Source organism: Amblyomma maculatum, chromosome 2 (genome assembly GCF_055883805.1).
Source record: "Amblyomma maculatum isolate TAMU_Amacu chromosome 2, ASM5588380v1, whole genome shotgun sequence".
Lineage (NCBI taxonomy): Eukaryota > Metazoa > Arthropoda > Arachnida > Ixodida > Ixodidae > Amblyomma > Amblyomma maculatum.
This window is the reverse complement of record NC_139345.1, coordinates 177887436-177908071: the sequence shown is the minus strand read 5'-3', so window position 1 is coordinate 177908071 and position 20636 is coordinate 177887436. Positions and strand designations below refer to the sequence as shown.

The 20636-nt window shown below is 45.5% G+C and overlaps 1 protein-coding gene across 3 annotated transcripts in view; it reads right to left on the bottom strand.

The window, feature by feature from the left end:
- Positions 1-20636, bottom strand: part of Duox (dual oxidase) — a 256715-nt gene that overhangs the window by 145379 nt on the left and 90700 nt on the right. For all 3 annotated transcript variants that reach the window (XM_084595542.1, XM_084595541.1, XM_084595543.1), the window contains exon 2: positions 3750-3839. In XM_084595542.1, the coding sequence (XP_084451668.1) occupies positions 3750-3839 (90 nt within the window). The remainder of the gene's footprint in view (positions 1-3749; positions 3840-20636) is intronic.

Below are 20636 nucleotides of genomic sequence, written 5' to 3'. Positions count from 1 at the left end.
TACGCAAAGCTCCCTTCACCTCTCAAGGAAGTCGGTCGAAAAACTTTACATACCTGACGAGCTTTTTAGGAAATGATCAGCAATAACCTTGCGAAATACTGAAATGCGCTCAGAAGCTGTGAAGTGAGCACTATGTTATGCAAGTTCTCTGTATTCAATACGCGGGTGCAATTCAATACGCTTGCAAATGCTGTAATAGTCCCCACATGGGAAGTTAAAAAGCAATCCTATATACGCCCAAGAGGTTGGTGCCGCTATACGCAAATTAAAGCCAGAGACGTCAGCCGGTATGAAAAAAATTGCGGGGGGGGGGGGGGGGTAATCATGGCTTCAACCTAGTGATAGAGCGAACGCTGTGAGTGTTGCAGGTATATATCCTCTAACACCTAAACACCGCCTTTTTTTTCCCCCACGTTTTCTTTCTCATAATTTTTATTTAAGTTGTAGTTTTTGGGAAAGGAAGGCGCCTTATACTTTTGTGTAGATACCACGAAATGGTGGACCCCTACACCTGATCAAGTCAAGAATATTTTTTCTTGTAAATTGATTTATAAATAAACCTTTGGCTGCAGGCGACTGAGCGTTGCGTCAAACACAACGAGCGTTCCGCTGAACGCATCAAAGTTCACTGACGTTCTAGGCAGAATCAACTTTCATGCCCAGCGCATGCGATGCTGGCAGACGCTTCCTGCCCCACTTGGTCAGCCCTCAGCGGCGGCGCGCGCATGCGCAGTGTGGAAACACCCTTCTCCTCCTCTCCGCACTGGCGAGCGCGTCTGCTGGAATGCCACTAACCTTCTCCTCCCCACTGTGCTGAGCGCAGCAGCGGAACAGCTGTCGAATGGTGCGGCTGATTGCCATGGTTACGGCACATGCGCAATAGCGGCTTGTGCCATGCACGGTGACCAACCATGGCTTTACACGGCGTAGTGAACATTTCGCTTCAAAAATTTGTTTTGCACTGGCAAAGTCGAAATAAGCCACTAGCGTACCATTCTTCAAAAATGATTCATTTCTTGTGTCTATCACCGTGTATCCTTACTTTGTGGCTTTTCGGCAGCATGCTAAATAGCAGCACAGAAGTGCTTGTTCTCAAACACAGCTATGTATATCACGCCAAAGAAGCATAGACGCATTTAAGGTCATTTAAGGTTGCTAGGTAAACACAACCTGTAGCACCAAGCCTTTCGTCTTCGGTAAAGATCAGGTAAATGGATTTATCTCTCTAAGATCTTCGTGCCAGCTTCATTTATTGCTAAGGACTACTCGCCCATTCCAAGGCCTTCGACAAATTCCATCACAATTTGTCCTTCTGGAAGATTGAGCTTAAACGGCTTCAGCCTTATGTTGCGTAAATATTTCTGCAGCTATGTTGGTCTAAGAAACAATTATCTGCGCCAAGTTTTTCCAAGGTGTTTGTTTTACCTTCGAGTGTTAATTGGGAATCGGTATCGGGTCTCTTGATATTGCTTTTTTTTGATAATGATGCAGTAGATCCTGCAAAAGCCGACAGCATGCAATGATTTGGGAATACCACAAGGCGTTTTCGAGCTCTAACCCTAAAGAAGACTCGCCGTACTGGCTGATATTTCCAGTGTTGTTAAATTGCGCTTTGCATATCATTTGTGCTTGAATGAACAGATGAGCTGAGTCACCTCGTTCTCGTATTAGGAAAATCCGCTGCATTATAGCTATTTCGTAGGAAGTATTATCTCTCTTATTCAAGCATTCAAAAATGGGTGCGCTCTTTCATTTGACCTACCTCAGTTTGGAACACCACGCTGCATCCGTTTAAAAAGGCGGTTTTCAGTTAGTGAGCATGGTCTCGCGTTTGCGAGTATATTTAAGACACGTGATGCAATCTCTGTGTGATGCAGTTAGGCTTTTTTGCGACAGTGTTTGACCATCACTGAGTTTTTCTTCCGTCCCGTGAAACTGTTATTAGGCTGTGACGTTGAAATCATTGAGGTTGTTCGGAACGCTTGGACAATATTATGCACGGGCGGTACATTGTGCGTAGGGTCTATTTTGTGTTCCTCGTCAAAGTGCTGCCGTTGGAAGTGTTAAGATGTCGCACGCGCTGCAGTGACGCCTATTTCCTGAAAAAAAAAACTGTTCACGAACGAAGTCCCGACCTCACAATTAGCTTGTATTTAAACGTTATAATCCTATCTATAAGGCATGGCGACGTCTTTGCCGCAGACAACAGTCGAAAATGTTCGGACAGGTACAGAGTACAAATGTCTTGGAAAAAGGCAGCAGAGCAGGTAACAACACAAAGCATAAGAAGCACACACAAACACAAGGACAACGCTGCACTGACAACTATATCGGCAATAAACCGCACATCTTCTCCACTTCACGCCTACAGCCAACTTCTTCCTTGTCTTTAACATCCTGCCGGTTCGCGCAGAAATTCTCATTCCTTCTTCAGCAAAACCACTGAAGGCATACTGACACATTGGTCTCCCAAGTCACAGATTGCATATGCTTCATAAATTTCCCTTGCTAACTTATCCTTCATTCTTGTCTGGCACTAATCTCGCAGTGCACTGTAAAGACTGCGTTGGTGGTAGTGACCAAAAATGTCCGGCTGACCTTCACAATGTTGACGTTATGAAAAGGATAAAGGATAAGTTAGCAAGGGAAATTTATGAAGCATATGTAATTTGTGACTTGGGAGACCAATGTGTCAGTAAGCCTTCAGTGATTTTGTTGAAGAAGGAATTAGAATTTCTGCGCGAACCGGCAGGATGTTAAAGACAAGGAAGAAGCTGCAGACGTGAAGACCCCAATTCTTGGCCGATCCACCTGTGTGGGTATGTGCCATCAAATTAGAGGAGAACAACAACAACAAGATGCGCGGTTTCTTGTCAATATAGTTGTCAGTGCAGCGTTGTCCTCGTGTTTGTGCGTGCTTCTTATGCTTTGTGTTGTTACCTGCTCTGCTGCCTTCTTCCAAAAGATGTGTGACCAACTAGCTCAACGTTCGACTCTAATACAGGATACAAACACTATGGAATTGCACAAACCATAGCGAAGTTGACTTGTCTTCGCCTCGTTGTCTCTCCCAAGTGTTTCAAATTGCTGTGGACTTCGATTTGCATTTGGCTGTCTAGTTTTTGTTTTCTTTTCAGTTCTAACATAAACCATAATTTCTTTACTCGGGCATTATCTAGCACTGATGTATCTCCGCCAGCACGCTTAAATGGAAAGTTTGACCACGTGGCTTGGACATGCATAGCGTCCCTCAGGGAAGGCCGATGGACTCGATATCAGGCTAAGGTGGCCACAGGGCACCAGTTATTCCACCGGCACCGAGCACGTTGTGTCGCATAATTTTGGGGCCTAGCGGCAGGCGCTAAACGACGTTAATATCCGTCGAGGCCCCGCGCTCGAGACTGCAGTATAGCTTAGCCAGTATTCTGTAGCAAAACTTGACGAGAAATTAAAAGAAAATCCTTCTCCTACTTTTGCTGCGTATATTTGCTCGCCGCTGTGCGCTTGACTGCCCCTGAAAATATCACTAAATCAAGACGAACTTGAATCTAGAAACTGTGTTACCGACACTAACTGCCTATACGGCCACAACTTCGCGTTAAAGACGGAGAATACCGTTACTGATGATTTCCGCCGTGTATTACACTGCTTCTGAACGGCATATTCCGCACGTCATGCAACTACAGCATCAGCTGTATAAAAGAAAATGTTAGGAAGGAAAGATTGCGAAGGAATGTAAACACACTGACCGACCGCTCCCCAGTCCTGGTGCGCCAGGTTGTTGTACCATCCATCGTAGCGCTGCTTCTCGATGTGCATACGGGAGAATGAGCCTTCATCTGTAGAACGAATAAAAACGAGAGGCGCATATATGAGCACCATTTCAGCACAGTCATCTTTTGCCTATAACCCACAGTACAAACACAAACTCTTCCGCTTATGAGGCTAGGTGCATCATAAGAAAATGTTACAAACGGAAGGCTGGACAACACCAGAGCTCTTTAATACTATCAGTTATGAAACGTCCCATAGAGCCTATGTACTAAAAAAAAATTGGTTTTGATTGGTCAAAATTCGGGTGTTTACGAATAGTGGCGGAGCCCGTATCCATTAAAAGAAACTGTGAACAAGTTGGAAACTTTCAGATTTCCATAAATGCACGACTACATGAAAATACAGTATACGTTTAAGAGTTACAGTAGTAAATATACATAGACAAAACCGCCCTAGAGTAAACTAATTTGAAAAAGTAAAAAAAAAAAAAAAGTGATTTCCACAGGCCAGCGACGGCAGAAGAAGAAAGCTTCTGTTGACCACTTCTAAATGGCGCCACAATTCATATACACCAGAAAAGTGAGTATTAAAACTAGTCACTTTTTGAAGTGGAGTTTCCCAACTGGTATGATCCAATAGCTCTGGACGACACGGCTGTTTCAACCACGCGGAATAGCGTATATCGTAGCGTTAAGGTTGAATTAACGTAGGTTGATATGCGCATTCAGTACAATATAAACCTGAACGAATCGATGCCTCTAACTCGCTGCTGCCGCTGGCAGTTATAAATGCGATGCTATCCTCTTCAAACTTTCAATATCATGTTGGTTCTTCTATGTTCAGACAGTGAGCTTCATATAAAATTTTCTATTTCAAATCAATCTCACGGTTCTTTTACATCCGCTGACTTCCTTCAGGGCAAGTAATGACTAATTAGTTTGTCGCCAAAGGAGCCATGTTCAGGTGGCTTAGCCTCGCAAATAGCTGACAGGCTGTTCAAGACGATGTAAGGTTTTGTCCTCGTTCTTTGTACAGTCCTTGTTCTAGATGCTCACGTAGAAACCTGTAACCGATTGCGCAGTTTTCTACACTACTGCACCTTTTGCTGAGTTCGTGCTACCTGCGACGAGTTCTGCTTTCTTTGTTTACTGTAGCAAATATCTCGTTATAATTCAGTGTGCATTACACATCTTATACGCAAGAAACATCTGTCCAACCAATTCGAGGACGAACCTCCTCTCCAAACTCCTGATGACCAAATCACACTAAAATCCCATCTCATTCCTGCATGTCTTCCACGCCTGACTCTCCCTCCCTTTGCAGTTTACTACGGCAGTTGGCGATCCTCGAGAGCACTCTAGTCCCGCTACAGTTGCCCTTATGGCACATGTCTCTTTGTACAACTAGACGCTTTAGACAGAAGGAGAATGGGTCACTTCTCGATTCAGACATTCTACAAGACTTCACCAGAGACGGCATTTAAATCGCAAAAAAATACCTCGTACAACCAGCACCGCGGAAAATAGTAATTCAGCAGTTTTTCGCATCACTGTTAGATATCTGTGAATGACAGTTTACGCTGATTTAATTCGGAAATTTGAGATAGCTAACAACGTCCAAATAATTACTTCTGTGCGTCTAAACATGGCGGAAGCGACGAAAATAAGGCCGCTTGCGAGCAGACGCGTTCAACACACAGTCATCTCTCTAGCTGGCCGTCATGGCACGACAATGAGACCAAATGGGATCGGTTTGCAATGGTATGAAGAAGCGTGAAACACTGGGCATTAAATCGGCTTGTATTTCGAGGGCCCCACCACAGCGACGTCGAACCCCGCAGGTCGCACGTGCCTGCAGCAAATATTTCCCAAATAGGTGTGATTAACGCACATTTAGTGTCGCACAAGCAACAAGCGTTCACAAGCAATTTACTCAAGTGCTTCGAAGATGCCCCTACTCAGCCTCGTTTTCCTTTGGCTTCTTTTTACATATTGCATATTCGCGCTCGAGAACGCGCGCACTCACTGCTACGCACGAGTGCTTCGGAGATGTTCTAAATGACAGCGCTGACGGCGCCATTACACGCGCTACACAGTGAAGCGCAGCGCGACGCTGTTCAAACGAGCGGCAGCGAAGCGAACAAGCTTACACGGGGCGGCTGGTTCACTCCGACTGCGACGTCGCATCGTCGGACGCTGTTATTACTACGGCACATTCACACACGCGCGAAGGGGAGACCACGCGAGGTCTCGAAGCGCTCCTTATGTGATTTGCTCGCTGGCTGCGTGTGCGCACACGTTTGCGCGTTTGGCGCAACAGCACGCACGTTGTGCTTAGAGCGAGAGCAATTTTCGTTTCTTCGTTTATTGTTTTGGAACCCTTCCCTAATTGCCAGCCTCGCTCTTTCGTGCAAAAAAAAAAAAAAAAAAAAAAGGCGGCACACCTTGCCAGACACGACCGCGCAATCATTTCCTTCTCTCGTTTCCTTCTGGTGCGGGAAACTGCGGCCAGCGGCAATTTTGGAATAATTGCCATTACAGCGCGAACACCACACACAGGGCGCTGCACTTTTTCGAACCTGCCGTATGCGCCGATCTGTTCTTGATGCCCCCTCTGCAGAGTTTTATATTTATTATGGCCGTTGCGTTTAGGATGGCAGACATGTCACTGAGGTTCGGTCAAGTATGGTCACGCACACTGCCATCGAGATCAACCCATCTTAACCCGTAATGATAAGCGGGTACGTGCACATCATTGATATTGAACGCAGGGGACGGACCAGATTTATGGCGATGATTTCGCGAAATGATTTGTGCTGGGTGTGCAATTACATCGTTGCCGACAGACCTAGCAGTTTGAGAAGAATGGGTTGGCAGAAAGAAAGGGTTAGGGCGGGAAGACCGGTCGTCTGGTGCAGCGCAGAAGGCCGCGCATCGCAACCGCTCGACACGCAAGTAGACCGCGATGCTTAACTCATCCTTTAAATGCATTGCGACAACACCTATATTACCTATCCTTTAATTTATTGCCATTTATTCTATACAAGCTCACGGTCGCGGATGCCAAATTCGCGGTAAGAAGTGAGGGCAGTGCTCTGCTGTGAGCATTCATGTAATGTTTTTACGCGAAATAGCAACAATAACGTTATATATTTAAAAACTGCTTCACAACGCAAAGTAAACCGATATTGAGGAGCACGTGACAGTAAATTTACATTGCAATAGCGCTCAACCTAAGGAGAAAATTTAACTTCATAAAATACTTTTCTTCCCTTATTATTTCCTGCACTGCAATTCAGTGTGCCTGCATGCAGAATATCTCACTTTAAGTGCACACTTGTTACGATTATACTTCAATGTCGCCATGAGGTAATGCTGATAAAGCTCTGCATTGTTGTGAGCAAAGTTGCATTACTATGAATAAGGTTTCGAAATACTTGGAATATTGTTGCGAATAACTTCACATTTTCGCTTGAAAAAAAAAAAAAGAAAGACTGTTTTCCATGCGAATACAATGCTTATAGTTATATATAGACTCTTCCATGAAATAGATATGCCGTCCTTTCACATCTTAGTGAAACAAAATGAAGACAGCAGTGCTCCTCCGGCTATTGTTCTTGATTGGAAAGCGATCCAGCATCTCCAACATTTGGAAACCTACCTACACTCGAGGTCGGAGCACAGCAGCGCTTGAATGAGCGTTTACATGGAAAACTAACGGAAAAAGACGCGTTAGCAAAGACAATGAGTCCACAGGACCAGCGTTTTCTGTGTACTCTTTCTCTTTGCTAACGCGCCTTTTTCGGCTAGTTTTCGACTGGGCAGCAATGCTTGCTTGATAGCGCCCAAGGTAACCAGCCGAATGAGTCGCTAACGGCAACGAAAGGGAGGGATCCGCGCAGACCACTAATTCGTGCACTTTCGTAAAGGTGGTGTTTATCATCATTGTCATTGCGTTGCTTCCGGCTCTGGTGACCTCCGCACAGCATCGCAATCGCCTACTGCATTTCATTGCCATGATGATAGCATACTGAACACAGCCGCATTCGGCCGAAGTCAGCACATCGTGTTTGGCACGAGCCCTTCCTAAAAATTGGTTCCCCTGCTCAACCTGGATAGCCCCGTCACTACAGCTATTATCAACCAAAGACAAGGGGCTATCATTGCGGCTCTGTGCATCCGGTGGTTGAGCTTCCACGGACACCACTAATCCGCTCACTTTCCAACTACAGGTCAATTATCGGTATAATCAACACACTACTGTTTAGTGCAGCTACTCAGCCCCCCCCCCCCCCCCCCCCCCCCCCCCCCCCCCCTGCCGCGTTTCCGTTTCATTGAATGTAAAGATGTCACGGCTCCTTGTTATTTTTCGCAGGTGACGTTGAGACTGACCCTGGCCTTAACAATTCTGAAGATCTGCTTGAAGAACTGAAGAAATTATCTCCCGGTCCAATGATGTTGATTCCAGATATAGAAGACGTAATAAAAATTACCTTACTGCATCTTACAGTGCAACAGATGACATCACTATGCGCACAAAAGATATGGACACCCAATTTCAAGCATGTTTATCCCTACAAACCGACGTGAGATCTATTAAACCTGAAAATGCTCAAATGGCTCGCCAGATTGGCTTTCTGGAAGCCCGAATCCACAACGCCGAAAATATCACACGTCGAAACAATCTGATATTTTCTGCAAGTGCATTGAACGAGGTTAGAGGGGAAGCCTCAGTTTAAAACCCGAGCCAACGTTTCGACAAGTGAGCTTGCACGTACGAAGACAAGTCCACTTGTCGAAACGTTGGCTCGACCTGCGCACTAAGGCTCCCCCTCTGCCCTTGTTCAGTTCTCTTGCATACTGTGTAGCCATCTTCTTTCTCTCGTTCTACCCTAAATCCTCATATTTTAGGCATTCCGAATTCTCGCCCATCCGAAAACTGCTGGCTCTGAGGAAACAGTCTGACAACATTGTGTTAAAACAATGAACTTAACAATTGTCCCCGATAACATACAGCGCGCTCATCGCCTCGGGCGTTTTGTATCTTACCATACCCTTCCTTCCCAGAACTGTCAAGTTGAAGGGATCTCAAACCTAAAGAGGCTATTATTTCAACTGGATGCCAATTGAAACAAACGAACTTTAGAGTTGGCGAAGACTTCTCCCTCAATCAGAAACGCTTGTAAGGTATATTAGTCGCGTTTGCTAATGAAAATTTTGCGGTACATGCTTCGAGCTAGAATTTACAAGGCGTTGAACATTGGCCCCAAGCGCTATGTTTTCGACGCATACTTCCAAACAGTGAAAGAAAAGCTACGCTGTCTGCACAATAAAATTGGCGATCATGTAATCATGACTAATCGAAAAACCATGCCAACCCATTTACGTCCGTCTAGCCTTTCTTTCTCCACCATCTACACTAACATTCATGTCTTACGTTTCAAGCGCGGAGTTTCAATCACGTTTCATCTTTATGCCGCCACTATATACTGATATTAACAGAAATTTCGCTGGACAGCTACATCCCAGACAATCAAATGATGGCTGACTTACCAAACATTCACATTCTTAGGGAAGGCCGGACAGACGCTCGGGGAGGCAGCGTACCTAATGCAGTTGGTTAGGTATTATCATGTTTTTTACTTCACAATTAATCTGACCTAGAAATGTTATGACTTAACATTCATCCTGCATCTCATACTGTTTTACTTGACCAGTGTTTCTTATAGGCTGCCATCAATTATAATTTTTGCTCTCAGTTGAATAACGTACTAAATCAACTTACTACAGAGCACCCTAATTCGCATATCGTTCTTTTTGGAGATTTTAATTTTCCAAATATGGATTGGCATAGCAACACTGAACCAACAGCTAGCAAGGGAGGAGGAAGGGAATTTCTAAATTTTTGCACCCGTTTAATCACTCGAGTAATACTAGGGTCCAGACCACTAATTCGAAATTGCGCAGACATTTTAGACATATTTCTAAGGAATCACGGTATCATTCAGCTTAACGCATAGCTCAAGCAGATACGTGACCACGAAGTAATTTACGATAACTCTAAGCGCATACCCATCTGGCGAAAGAAATACAGCAAAACTATCCGTCTTTGCGATACAGATAATTAGTTGATAAATATTTGAACTTAACGCATTTTTGTGGCGTTTGCGTACCTGGTTTTTACTGCGGAAGCATTCAGTAAAACTGCTTATTATTCGAAAACAAGCTTGACAGCCTAATCAACGAATTGGTCCTCCAATTCAGCATTCCCGTAAACACACGAAAGCCATAGTTTAAAGCATCACTGAACTGATTGGAAAACAAAAAGCAACATTATTACCAATCTGCCATGTTTCCAGAAACGAGTAGTGCGCGGGAAAAACATCACAAGCTCGAAAAAAGGTACCCGGCTGCATCACCACCAAGTGTCTTCTCCGCCGTGCTCCTGAAATTATAGATTAGCCGACAAATCTCTCGCAAGGTCCCAGCTAGAATACACACAACCCATTTGGAATCCACATCACCGCTACATTATCAATTAATGCAATGCAATCACTTCAAAACAGACCGCCCAGATTGATTCTTTCTTTAAAATCTTAAACCAGTGTGTAATCGTTGAAAGCAGAATCCAGTTCACTGCCTCTCTTACTGCAAAGCCGTATTGCCAGCCTTTGTTTATTTCATGAGCCTTTTCACAGTGCACTGAGATGCGCAGCCTATTTTGTCCCGGCAGTCCGAATACTGGATCGCAAAACATTTAATGCAGATGATCCGTGCTATGTTGCTATCAGTCTACATCACACTGCACGCCTGATCTATTTCAAGTTTCACGATTACGCACCCTCACCGTCCCCTTTGCTGCTTCATTTTCCACCCGTGCTGCAGCAGACTGGAATGACCAACGACATCGCTGCCATCATTCTCATCTACTCTCGCCGAAACTGCAACAAATCACCTTTCATTACGTTATTACTTGCTCTTCAGAATGTTTGTTCCCACCCCTTATGTGATATTCCTCAGCGGGTATGTTGGGTAATAAAATGAAGAAAAGGAATGAAGGATTCCGGGTAACAGCATCAATGACATCTCCTAGATCGCTGTACGTTGCTCGTGCCCATCATCAATATCATACGGTTACTATGGACATTGAACGGCGATTTAAGGCGCGTTCTTTATTTCTGTATTAAGATACAGGTACCCACGATTTCAGTACTAGACTTTCTGCCTGCTTCCCTCTCCAAAAATATTGAAAGGAAACATATGGCAGATACAGTGTCAGTTTCTTTGATATAGACCCTCGCATAATTAAAAACAGAAAACCATCCTACTAATGTCAAGTGACAACGACAAAAAAAAAAAATAAACGGCGAAGATTACAACTCATGCGGCAGATTAGCGTTACCAATGTGCTTACGCAGAGTGCGATAAATGAGACTGACGAGACAATCAAAGTTGTGATTTCTGACTTTATTTTTGTCTCAGTTTTGCAATCTTATGTGAACCCTTGCAGGTGGCAGGTGTTTATTTTGCGCACCAACCGTTCAGAACCACGACGCCGATTTCATAGCAGCGTGCCACATATTCCTCATGGAATGAAAAAGCTGGCAACCAGACCAACCTCCATCCACCTTCGTCCTGACCTCCTTCTTTGGTGGGCAGCAGGGCAGACGAAAATTATAAGAGTGATTCGATAATTGAATCTTTTACGTCAGACTCCCTCCCACGGCCTTTGTGTGACGGCCGCCGCGTAGCGGTTGAAGTGTGTTATTTGAGCTGATGCGCGTCTGGCTGGTCAATACGTGGCTGTCGAGGGTAATTTGGGCAAGGCACCGAGGCCGAAGGAAGCCGAGGGGGTGGCCTGCATAGAGGACGATCGCGCGCGCATCACAACGAGCCGTCGATTATCATCGCGGTTGCGATGGTCCGCTGACAGCGGCTGTGGCCTTGCTTCAAGCGCTGTCAATCAGTCGGCTGTGCAGTCGGTTGCAGCTGCGGTGAGTCCGTGGCGAACATATGTAGTATGTAGCAGACTTGTCGTGTGTGCGTGCGTGCGTGCGTGCGTGTCTGTGTGTGTGCGCGCGTGCGTGCGTGCGTGTGTGCGCGTGCATGTGTGTGCGTGTGCGTGTGTGTGTGCGTGCGTGTGTGTGCGTGTGTGTGCGTGTGTGTGTGTGTTTTTGAGAGAGAGAGACAGAGAGAGAACAGAAGGAAACGGAATATTTTTCCCCCTTTAGACATGCTGGATTTCGTACATTGGGTTATTTAGGCTATTACAACGCGACAAAGTGTAATATCGGAAACGAAGAAAAAGCCATATTTAGGGCGAGTTGTATAGGCTGGGGCCGGAACTCGGGTAACAGACGAAACGTTGGGCTGGTGTAACGTGGAGCCACCAGTTTTTGGTAGCCGTGGTTTTGTTCTGTAATAATGGCACATCGCAGATCATATCAAAAACCGCGTGATATGCTGCAAGGGCGACTATACAAGGCACGTTTGAACACGACTCATAATCATTAGCGTGATATCAATGGTCGTTAACCGAGAAATACACAGCTTTTACGATTTCAAAAGCAAATCAGTGTCAAATAGCTATGCGCAAGCGTTACGGTATGGCGCAACTGCACCTAAGATGTCGGGCATTAAGCTTTCGACTTGTGGTTGTTGGGCGCTCTCGCTTTTGTAGAGTAGATATTAAGAGAGTCTACCTATGCATATTTTCCGACGCGTTCGTCTCTTAACCACGCCGCTTACAGTGGTGCAAGTAGGTTCATTGAAACAAACATCAGCTGCTTTTTTGTGAATAAGCCGCTACTGCGTAATGAATCATATTCTAGTGAATTTGTGAGCTTATTACTTACGGCTTCGAGTGGCGGCTCAAGGGCGTTGTTTTTAGTTCAGACAGCAAAGTATTGCGATAAGAAGATAAGGAATCAGAAAAACCCTTTGCGGGGCATGTTTTAATAAGACGTCCCACCCGCGGTCTTCTACCTAGGGACCTATCACTGTATATGATTGTATCTGTGTTTGGATTAACTAAATAAACTTTAAAACCTAATACACTTCAAACTTCACGTTGGTGCATTGCTTTTAATATTTCACGCGCAGCAACGACACCAAAGGTATTAGTAGTCTCTCCCGTCGTCTCTCTATGAGTGTGCCGTCGTTGTTACGCTTGAAATATCAGAAATAGAATCGAAGTTGTCGAGCCACTCAATGTGCAGGCGTCCTCATTCGAGTATCCTTAAGGAGTGAAAAGAAAAATCTGCGCCTGCATGATTGAGGTAGCGGCTGTGTCGCCGTCCCATCACGAGGATACAAGGAGGCATATCGCTGGCGGGGTAATTACAGCCGGCCCTCCGTTACTGGTTCGGTTGGTTGGGTTACTGCATGCGACTGGTGGACAGAACAGGGTCGTACTCAGAGCACCCGGTAATTGGGCCATCTGGTAATTGGGTGCCACCCTCTTGACTATATCGCTGGCGCTGCATCAGGCTTTGGAGAAAATAACACATACTCCTCTCGCTCAGGGGCTGGCATGCAGTGCGCTCGTTTTCAGATCGTCGCCGCCGTAATAGTGGCGCTGTGCCCTCCAGCGATTGTGCGCAGCGGCCCACCGACTGGAAACGGCGGGCGTGCTGGCGGCATTAATTCTACCCTTTGGAATTCGGCATGGCGTTTCATTTTCGTCATCAACATTATGACCTGCCCCGACTTATCACACGCCACGATAGACGCATTCTTCAGATCTCTATCTGCCGCGTCCTTCCGCCAGCAATCAGATAGTATTGAGGAGAGGGTTAAGACGGTGCAATTTGAAACGCGTATTTCTCTAACTGTTTTCTTTTTAAAAACGTAGTTACACATGGTCTCGATTAGGTATTTTTTCTTTGGGAATCCAGTACTTTATATGGGCAGAGACAATGCCTGCAAGAATTTATTGTGGTGAAGACAGTCGTAACAAAACAGTTGCCCGCGACAAGCTTCTCGAGGAACCTCGTCAAGGATGTCTAGCGGCGAATGAGAGGCGTCGCCATTTCGTCGTCGTCATCACCTAGCGATCTATAAACCTCTATAACCCGCTCTCGCTCGCAGAGGTCACCGCGTGTTTGTGTCGAGCATTGGATGTCGATATGTTCGTTCGTAAATTCCCTTCCGTTAATTCCAGATGGGATATATATATAATGCGAAAACACACATTTCCGCGTATTTTTGATCTTGACCATTCAAGGCACCACGGAGATAAAATGAAACTATGGAACCATTATAAATGAACAACGTTTACATGCCTGTCCTCAGCAGCCCTATAAATGTAACTTTCTCTAAGTACGGTTCAGGAAGCACCTGGTTGATAGGAAAGTATTTGCTCACACAGATGCATATAATGAGCGCAAAATACGTTTGTGAACTTGAATATATACTTATACATAGATGGCATTAAGTCAGGAGTTTGAGCCGAACTTTACCCAAAAGTAGCGAGGGTGCACTTTTAACAAACTGCGACGGAAAATCCGTCCAGCCAACTTTTTCTTCATCCGCCCGTTTGCTAGCCGTTTGAAAGTGTTCCAGCAACACGTTTCCTGTAAGGTTAGTTAGGCCTTTCATTATTTTGAAAATTAGTTTTATTATTGGAAGTGTTGCCGTTTGAATCAGAAGATACCGCATGCGCCAGCAAAATTACCTGATGACAGCAGCAAACGCTACCCGTACCGAACGCCCACGGCCGATGAGCTGTGTCCATCTGAAACAACAGGTTGCTGAAAGCGGATTTTTCCACGTCGTAAAGGGTTTAGCGTACGCACGGACTGCAAAATGCTTCAACTACGCACACAGCCACATGCAGGAGAGAAAGCAAGCCGGTAAAACCAGTAATTTCCCGCCCAGGCAGCAAGAGAAAACCACACTGTCACGCGTCCCGCATCCGGATAGCGTTCGCCGAGAGCGAAGATCAAGAACAGGCCTCGCGTTAGAAACGCAAACAACAAAGCCCACGGGAGCCACAGTGTGCATTTTGCTTGCGCATGTCCTCGAGCAGCGGGCACAAATAATAATTACCATTTCTCCTCATATCATCACGGGGACAATATTTCGACACAAAAAGTCAGTCCGACATTTTTTTGAGCAACGCACAAACGGATAATATTGGTATAGAGTAGATGAACTGTACGGCGTAAGGCTCGGTTCCGACAGTATCAGTTATGCTGAAGAGCCTGGAAGAGAAGCATGCTGCAAATGGCTGCCTTTCAAGCATATTCCTCGCGCGTCACATAGATGTTAAATACATTGAGTTTAACATGTAAAGCCTACTTAGCTAGTTTGCTTTCACGGCGCGTAAATAGTAGACGCTTCTACGAGTCCTGCTATGACGGCAGCGTGGGACACGTCCCGATAAGCGCACGTAGAGGGGTTTGTTCTGCTCGAATGGAATAGGATATCCTTACTCCACAGAATGAACATGAGCTGAACTATATTGGACTGTAAAAGCTGGCTTGACAAAGAAACAAGCGGGCTTGCGAAAGGGCACCCAGCGGCAACGGTAATCTCTGGCTGAAGCACCAGTTTCGTTTTTTTTTTAAAGCAGAACCCAATTGCAGGAAATTTAGAAAAACAAGTCATGAGCATCAGTATATGAATATCTGCATATCATAACTTTCAAATTGCAACTCGAACAGTCGCCAAAAGTATATAAGCGGCTTGTATGGCTGCGATCACTTTTTAATGGAGGGTAATTGAGGGCTTACCAGGCGGTAATTCAATAAAAATATACGCAATGTAGCCATAGCGTGCACGTTTACCGTAGTGGGTCTCTTAATATAAGATAACGGACAGTACCCTAATTATCAGGTATAGAGAGGTCAGACTTCTGAGCCTATAATCAATACACGAAAATTACCTGTACAGAATGCTACGCTTCCACACTCTCAAATAAATCATTGCTTTGAGAGAACAGCGAAGTGTTCCATCACAGGGCTCTTGAAGGAAACACTTAGCTTTATCCAGCGCCATGTTTTTTTTTTTTTTTTTCAATTTTTCCCCTTATTTGAATATTTGACGAATCTGCACACCTCATACCACATACACCCCACAGCCTGCGGTATACCAACTTCATCACCGAGAAAAGAAGACAGGCTCTTAAATCTCACACTGCTGGAAAGCAACGCTTCGGAGCTTTGTAAAGATAACCTGCTTGAGTTGTTCGAAGTTACCAAAGAGGTGTTTAAGCAGTACCATCCAATGTTAAAGGGAACATGAGGCCGCGTTCTTTACAAAGCACTCCCGAAAGAGCCAGCGACAGATGATCCTGCAAAATGTATGCGCAGTAAGCACAGCCGACTGCTCTTCCCGGCCATGCACTTGATGCCTTTCAGACTTGCCGCTGGTCGGCGGCAACGCTTTGCAAAATGTTTAAGCCCCGCGATCTTATGTTCTCTTTAACGGTGGACCGTACCGTACTTCTTCCTCCTTCCGTCACCTTTTGCCCATTGCTGAAACGTTAGGCCTGAAAACACTTGAACCTATATAGGATATAATGTTTTCTCACGGAGGTTTTATAGGCAAGTGTAACTGACAGAGCTGCCTAATTGTCAGTTAAGGAACAGTGGATTCGCAAGAAGAGAAGTCGTAATGCTCCTAACTATATCGGCACTGCAAGCTTTCGATGTGAGGACGAAAGAACTTTCTTCAATATGGCGCTCCCTGTGAATGGGTCAGGACATTTCTAAAATAAAACGTCTCTCTTCAACAACTCCAAAGCAAACGAAGTAAATGAAAAGTTCGCCAACAACTTTGGGGCGTTTGGGGAAGTCATTTCCACTGCTGTCAGGCCTGGCAAGCAGGCACGCATTTCTGCACCAGCCGCCTCTCTTAGAATGTACGCCATCCGCTCAGGCAAGAGACACAGCCATGTCGCAGGTGTTGTCCATCTTGTGTAGCGAAACAATGGCCGCAATAGAAAGAGGCGCCCTTCGTTCGGAGTCGGCCATGCTTCCCCTCTCTCCTCTTTACACACGTGCGTTACCTGTGCCAGCCAGAACGCACGCGCCGATTCCTCGCGAAAGCGGAGTAGACGGAGGTCAAGGCTGAGACGGCCGATGTCTATTTATCTTTTCCTATGCTGTCAATACCCACCTACGCCTTCACTATACGTCATTTTTACACGCTGGAGGGAACGAATTTTCGCGGTCAACACGGGCGCCCTACGGCGGCGTCCTGGTTAGATGTGCAAAGTCGGGCCGCTGCCACAATTTTAGTCCACGGTTTGCTCAACTACGACGCACAAAGTATAAACACACTACTGTGACTTTAATTTTCTTTCATAGCTATGAAAAGTTTTGACTCCCTCAAGATATGTTTAAAGGCACAGGCTGGTGGCGGCACATATTGTAACAACATCTTAAAATGCGGTGTGCTTGACGCATACTAATCGAGCAACGAAGCACTCGGCCTTGAAGCAGTAATGTGGAAAGCGGAAAGGCCTGCCCCATGCCTTCAATCAGCAGCTAAATTTACCCACATGAATGGTCAACGCACGTGATAACGCACAACATTCAAACTGACTTCTGCGATACGAACACTCCATTGGACTGATTAGCTGTTAGGTTTCAAAATATAAGGCGATGCGGTCATCCCACACACACACAAAAAAATAACCGTTTCTTTTTCGATCTTCCTCAAAACCACGTCCAACTATTTCTTTCCTACCGACAAACTAAAGCACCATGCTCAAAGACAGAACAGGTCATGTTGTCTCAGATGAGTACAACCACTGTATTCATCAGTTTGACTACTTAGCTACAATAACTGCAGGGCACACGCCTCTCCCGTATGCCTCAAAATAACACACTCCTAGACCAGTTACATGCAACGTAACACAGCAGGCTTCCTAATCTTATGCGCTCATATAACTTTTGCCGCTTCTTGGACGGTTTTATTCTTTTGGAGTCCATGTAACACTTAGCGACCATAGGTTATCTTGCATTCCATTTACATGCTTTCCTTTTATTGCTTTATTTGGACTAGAATGGCAGGTGCTCGGCTTTGTTCCTTGACCTCCTATACCATGCGTTCGCTCACTTAATTAACGCCGCTGGACGGTGCTTATGTTTTGTTTATTGTGGTCTCGCTTTGTAATCTGTACTATCCTCATATCACTCCTATCTTGGTCCTGACCGGACTGATGGCACCTAAAATAAATAAATAAATAACCATTTTTTTTTTGTCACAGCTCTCTGCATTGTAATCATTTTTTTCTGCGGTGAGATGCAGGTGTAAAGCACTTTGCTCTAGGTATATTCGTATAGCTGCCATTCATAACCTGGGAGTACTTGCCAAATACGCTTCAACGCAGTCTCGTTCTTCTAGTTACTTGCGTTCGCTTTCTGTCTAAGTAGACGTAATCCCTTAGCTCTTTGGGTGCCTCACTTCTTATCGTTATCAGCTGTTTCATTAGTATGCCGTTGACAATTATTTTACTTTTCTGCATGCTAATTTGTAGACTCACCGGTCTGTTTTCCTGTAAAGATGATTGCTCACCATTTGCATTTCGTCTCCTGATTTAGTTAGCGAGGCAATGTTAACAGCGAATAGCAGATTACAGATAGTTTTACATATATTCTTGCTCCGCACTCTTCTTAATCAAGATATTTCAATGCTTCCTTTAAGCCCTTTCTTTAATCCATTCCTTTAAATTTATTCTTAACATCCTTTACTGCACATTTTATGGAGGATTATGGTTCTTGTGCTGCCACTAAAGATAAATTCAAGTACTTTTCCAAATGAATCCTCGAAATCCTGGTCCGTAATGCATTCATGACTGGCTGGAGCTGCAATTTGGGTCTCTCGTTTCACCTGGGACGGTTATTTCAGAATCAGCCTGCTAGGACCCTTGAGAGAGAGAGAAAGAGAGAGAGAAGGGAGAGAGGTTAACCAGGAAAGCTTCCGGTTTGCTACCCTGCACTGGGGAAGGGGAATGAGGAGTTTAAAGGAGAAAGATAGAAGAGAATGATAGGAAAGGTAAGGCGGCGAGGAGCACAGTCAGTTTCTCAATCAAGTTTGTGTCTCTCATAAAACACATAAGTGCTTTGAAGGCTTTGCCGTTAGACGCCTTCTGTGGCCATGGGCCGAGGATTTTCTCCTCTGTGAAAGGACGGCTGTCAAGATGGTCCAGAGCCGAACGCAGCGCATATCTTTCGCTTGAAAAAGCAGGGCACTCGCAAAGGAGATGCTGTGTGGTCTCTTCGCAGCCGCATCTTTCACAGTTAGGGCTATCCGCCATTCTCATCACATGAGCGTATTTTTTGGTGAATGCAACACCAAGCCACATACGGCACATCAGTGTTGTTTCGCGCCGCCCTTTGTTAGGGGGAACACGAAGGCGCAGCCCAGGGTCTAGTTCCCTGAGGCGTCGATAGGAAAATTCTCCATTGTTCCAGGCTGAAAGCGTTAGCTCCGCCGTTAAGGAACGAAGTCGACAAGCTGCGTCAGCTCTAGATATAGGAATGTTCACTGTAGTTCCGTCGTTGTGTGCAGAACGGGCAACTTGGTCTGCCTGGTGGTTTCCCTCAATACCGCAATGTCCAGGTAGCCACTGGAAAATTATATCATGACCTTTTGATGTAGCGTCGTGGTATAGCACGCGGATCTCTGCAGTTAGTTGTTCATGTGATCCACGACGTAGCGCAGCTTGAACGCCTTGAAGCGCTGCTTTCGAGTCCGTAAAAATGGACCAGACACCTGGAAGTTCCTGGCCGATGTATTCAATAGCTGCACGTAAGGCAGCCAGTTCCGCACCAGTTGAAGAGGTGGGGTACGTCGTCTTGATCCTCAGCACAATGGACCTCGACGGTATCACTACGGACCCCGCAGAGCTTGTTGAAGCAACTGAGCCATCGGTGTAGACGTGTTCACGATTATTGTGCATAGAATACAGGTGACCCAACGTCATTTGCTTCAAGGCAGGTAATGGTACACCCGTTTCCTTTTTTACTCCCGGAATAGATAGGTAAACTTTCGGTTCATGTAGGCTCCATATGGGTAAACTCGGTCTTGAAGCTGGAGTGAACTATGAAGGAAGGTAGGTGCGATGAGCTGCTATGGTTTTGGTAAATGCAGTATGCGGTCTAATTGTTGGGATAATTGCCAGGTGGTGACGGGAAACCCGGATGAGGTGTCGTATATGTGTCCTCATGGTTTCAACAGCAATATATGTAGCTATGGGATGCTCGCGGGAGAGAAGAACCGTTGCTGCCATTGAGGTGCATTTTGGCAGTCCAAGGCAGATGCGGAGAGCTTGAGCTTTGGAAGATCTCGATGTTCGTTTTCCTAATATTATTGAATATTGGAAAGCTGTACCGCATGTAACCCAGGAAAAGTGAACGGTATAGTTGCAGCATGGAGTGCACTGACGCGCCCCAGGACTTGCCTCATAGAAAGGAGAGAACATGGGCAATCGCCGTCAGTCTTTTCTTCATACCACTGATATGTGGACTCCACGAGAGGTTCCTATCAATGACGATTCCAAGGAAGCGATGACTCTTTTCATAAGGAATAGCTTTGCCATTTATGTATACTGGGTATTGTGACATTGATTTTCGTGTGAAGGCCACCATAGAACACTTCTCTGTTGAGATAGCAAGACGCTGTACACGAAGATATGACGTCACAATCGATGCCGCTTTTTGTAGTCTTGCACGAACTTGGGGTCGAGTCACGCTTGAGGCCCAAATGCAAATATCATCCGCATATATGGAGATCTGAGCTGACTGAGGCAGCAGGTCGACTAGGCAGATGAGCACAAGATTGAACAGAGTGGGGCTCAGATACCCCACCCTGCGGAACTCCGCGAGAGGTTCTATGTGAGGATGTTCGTCC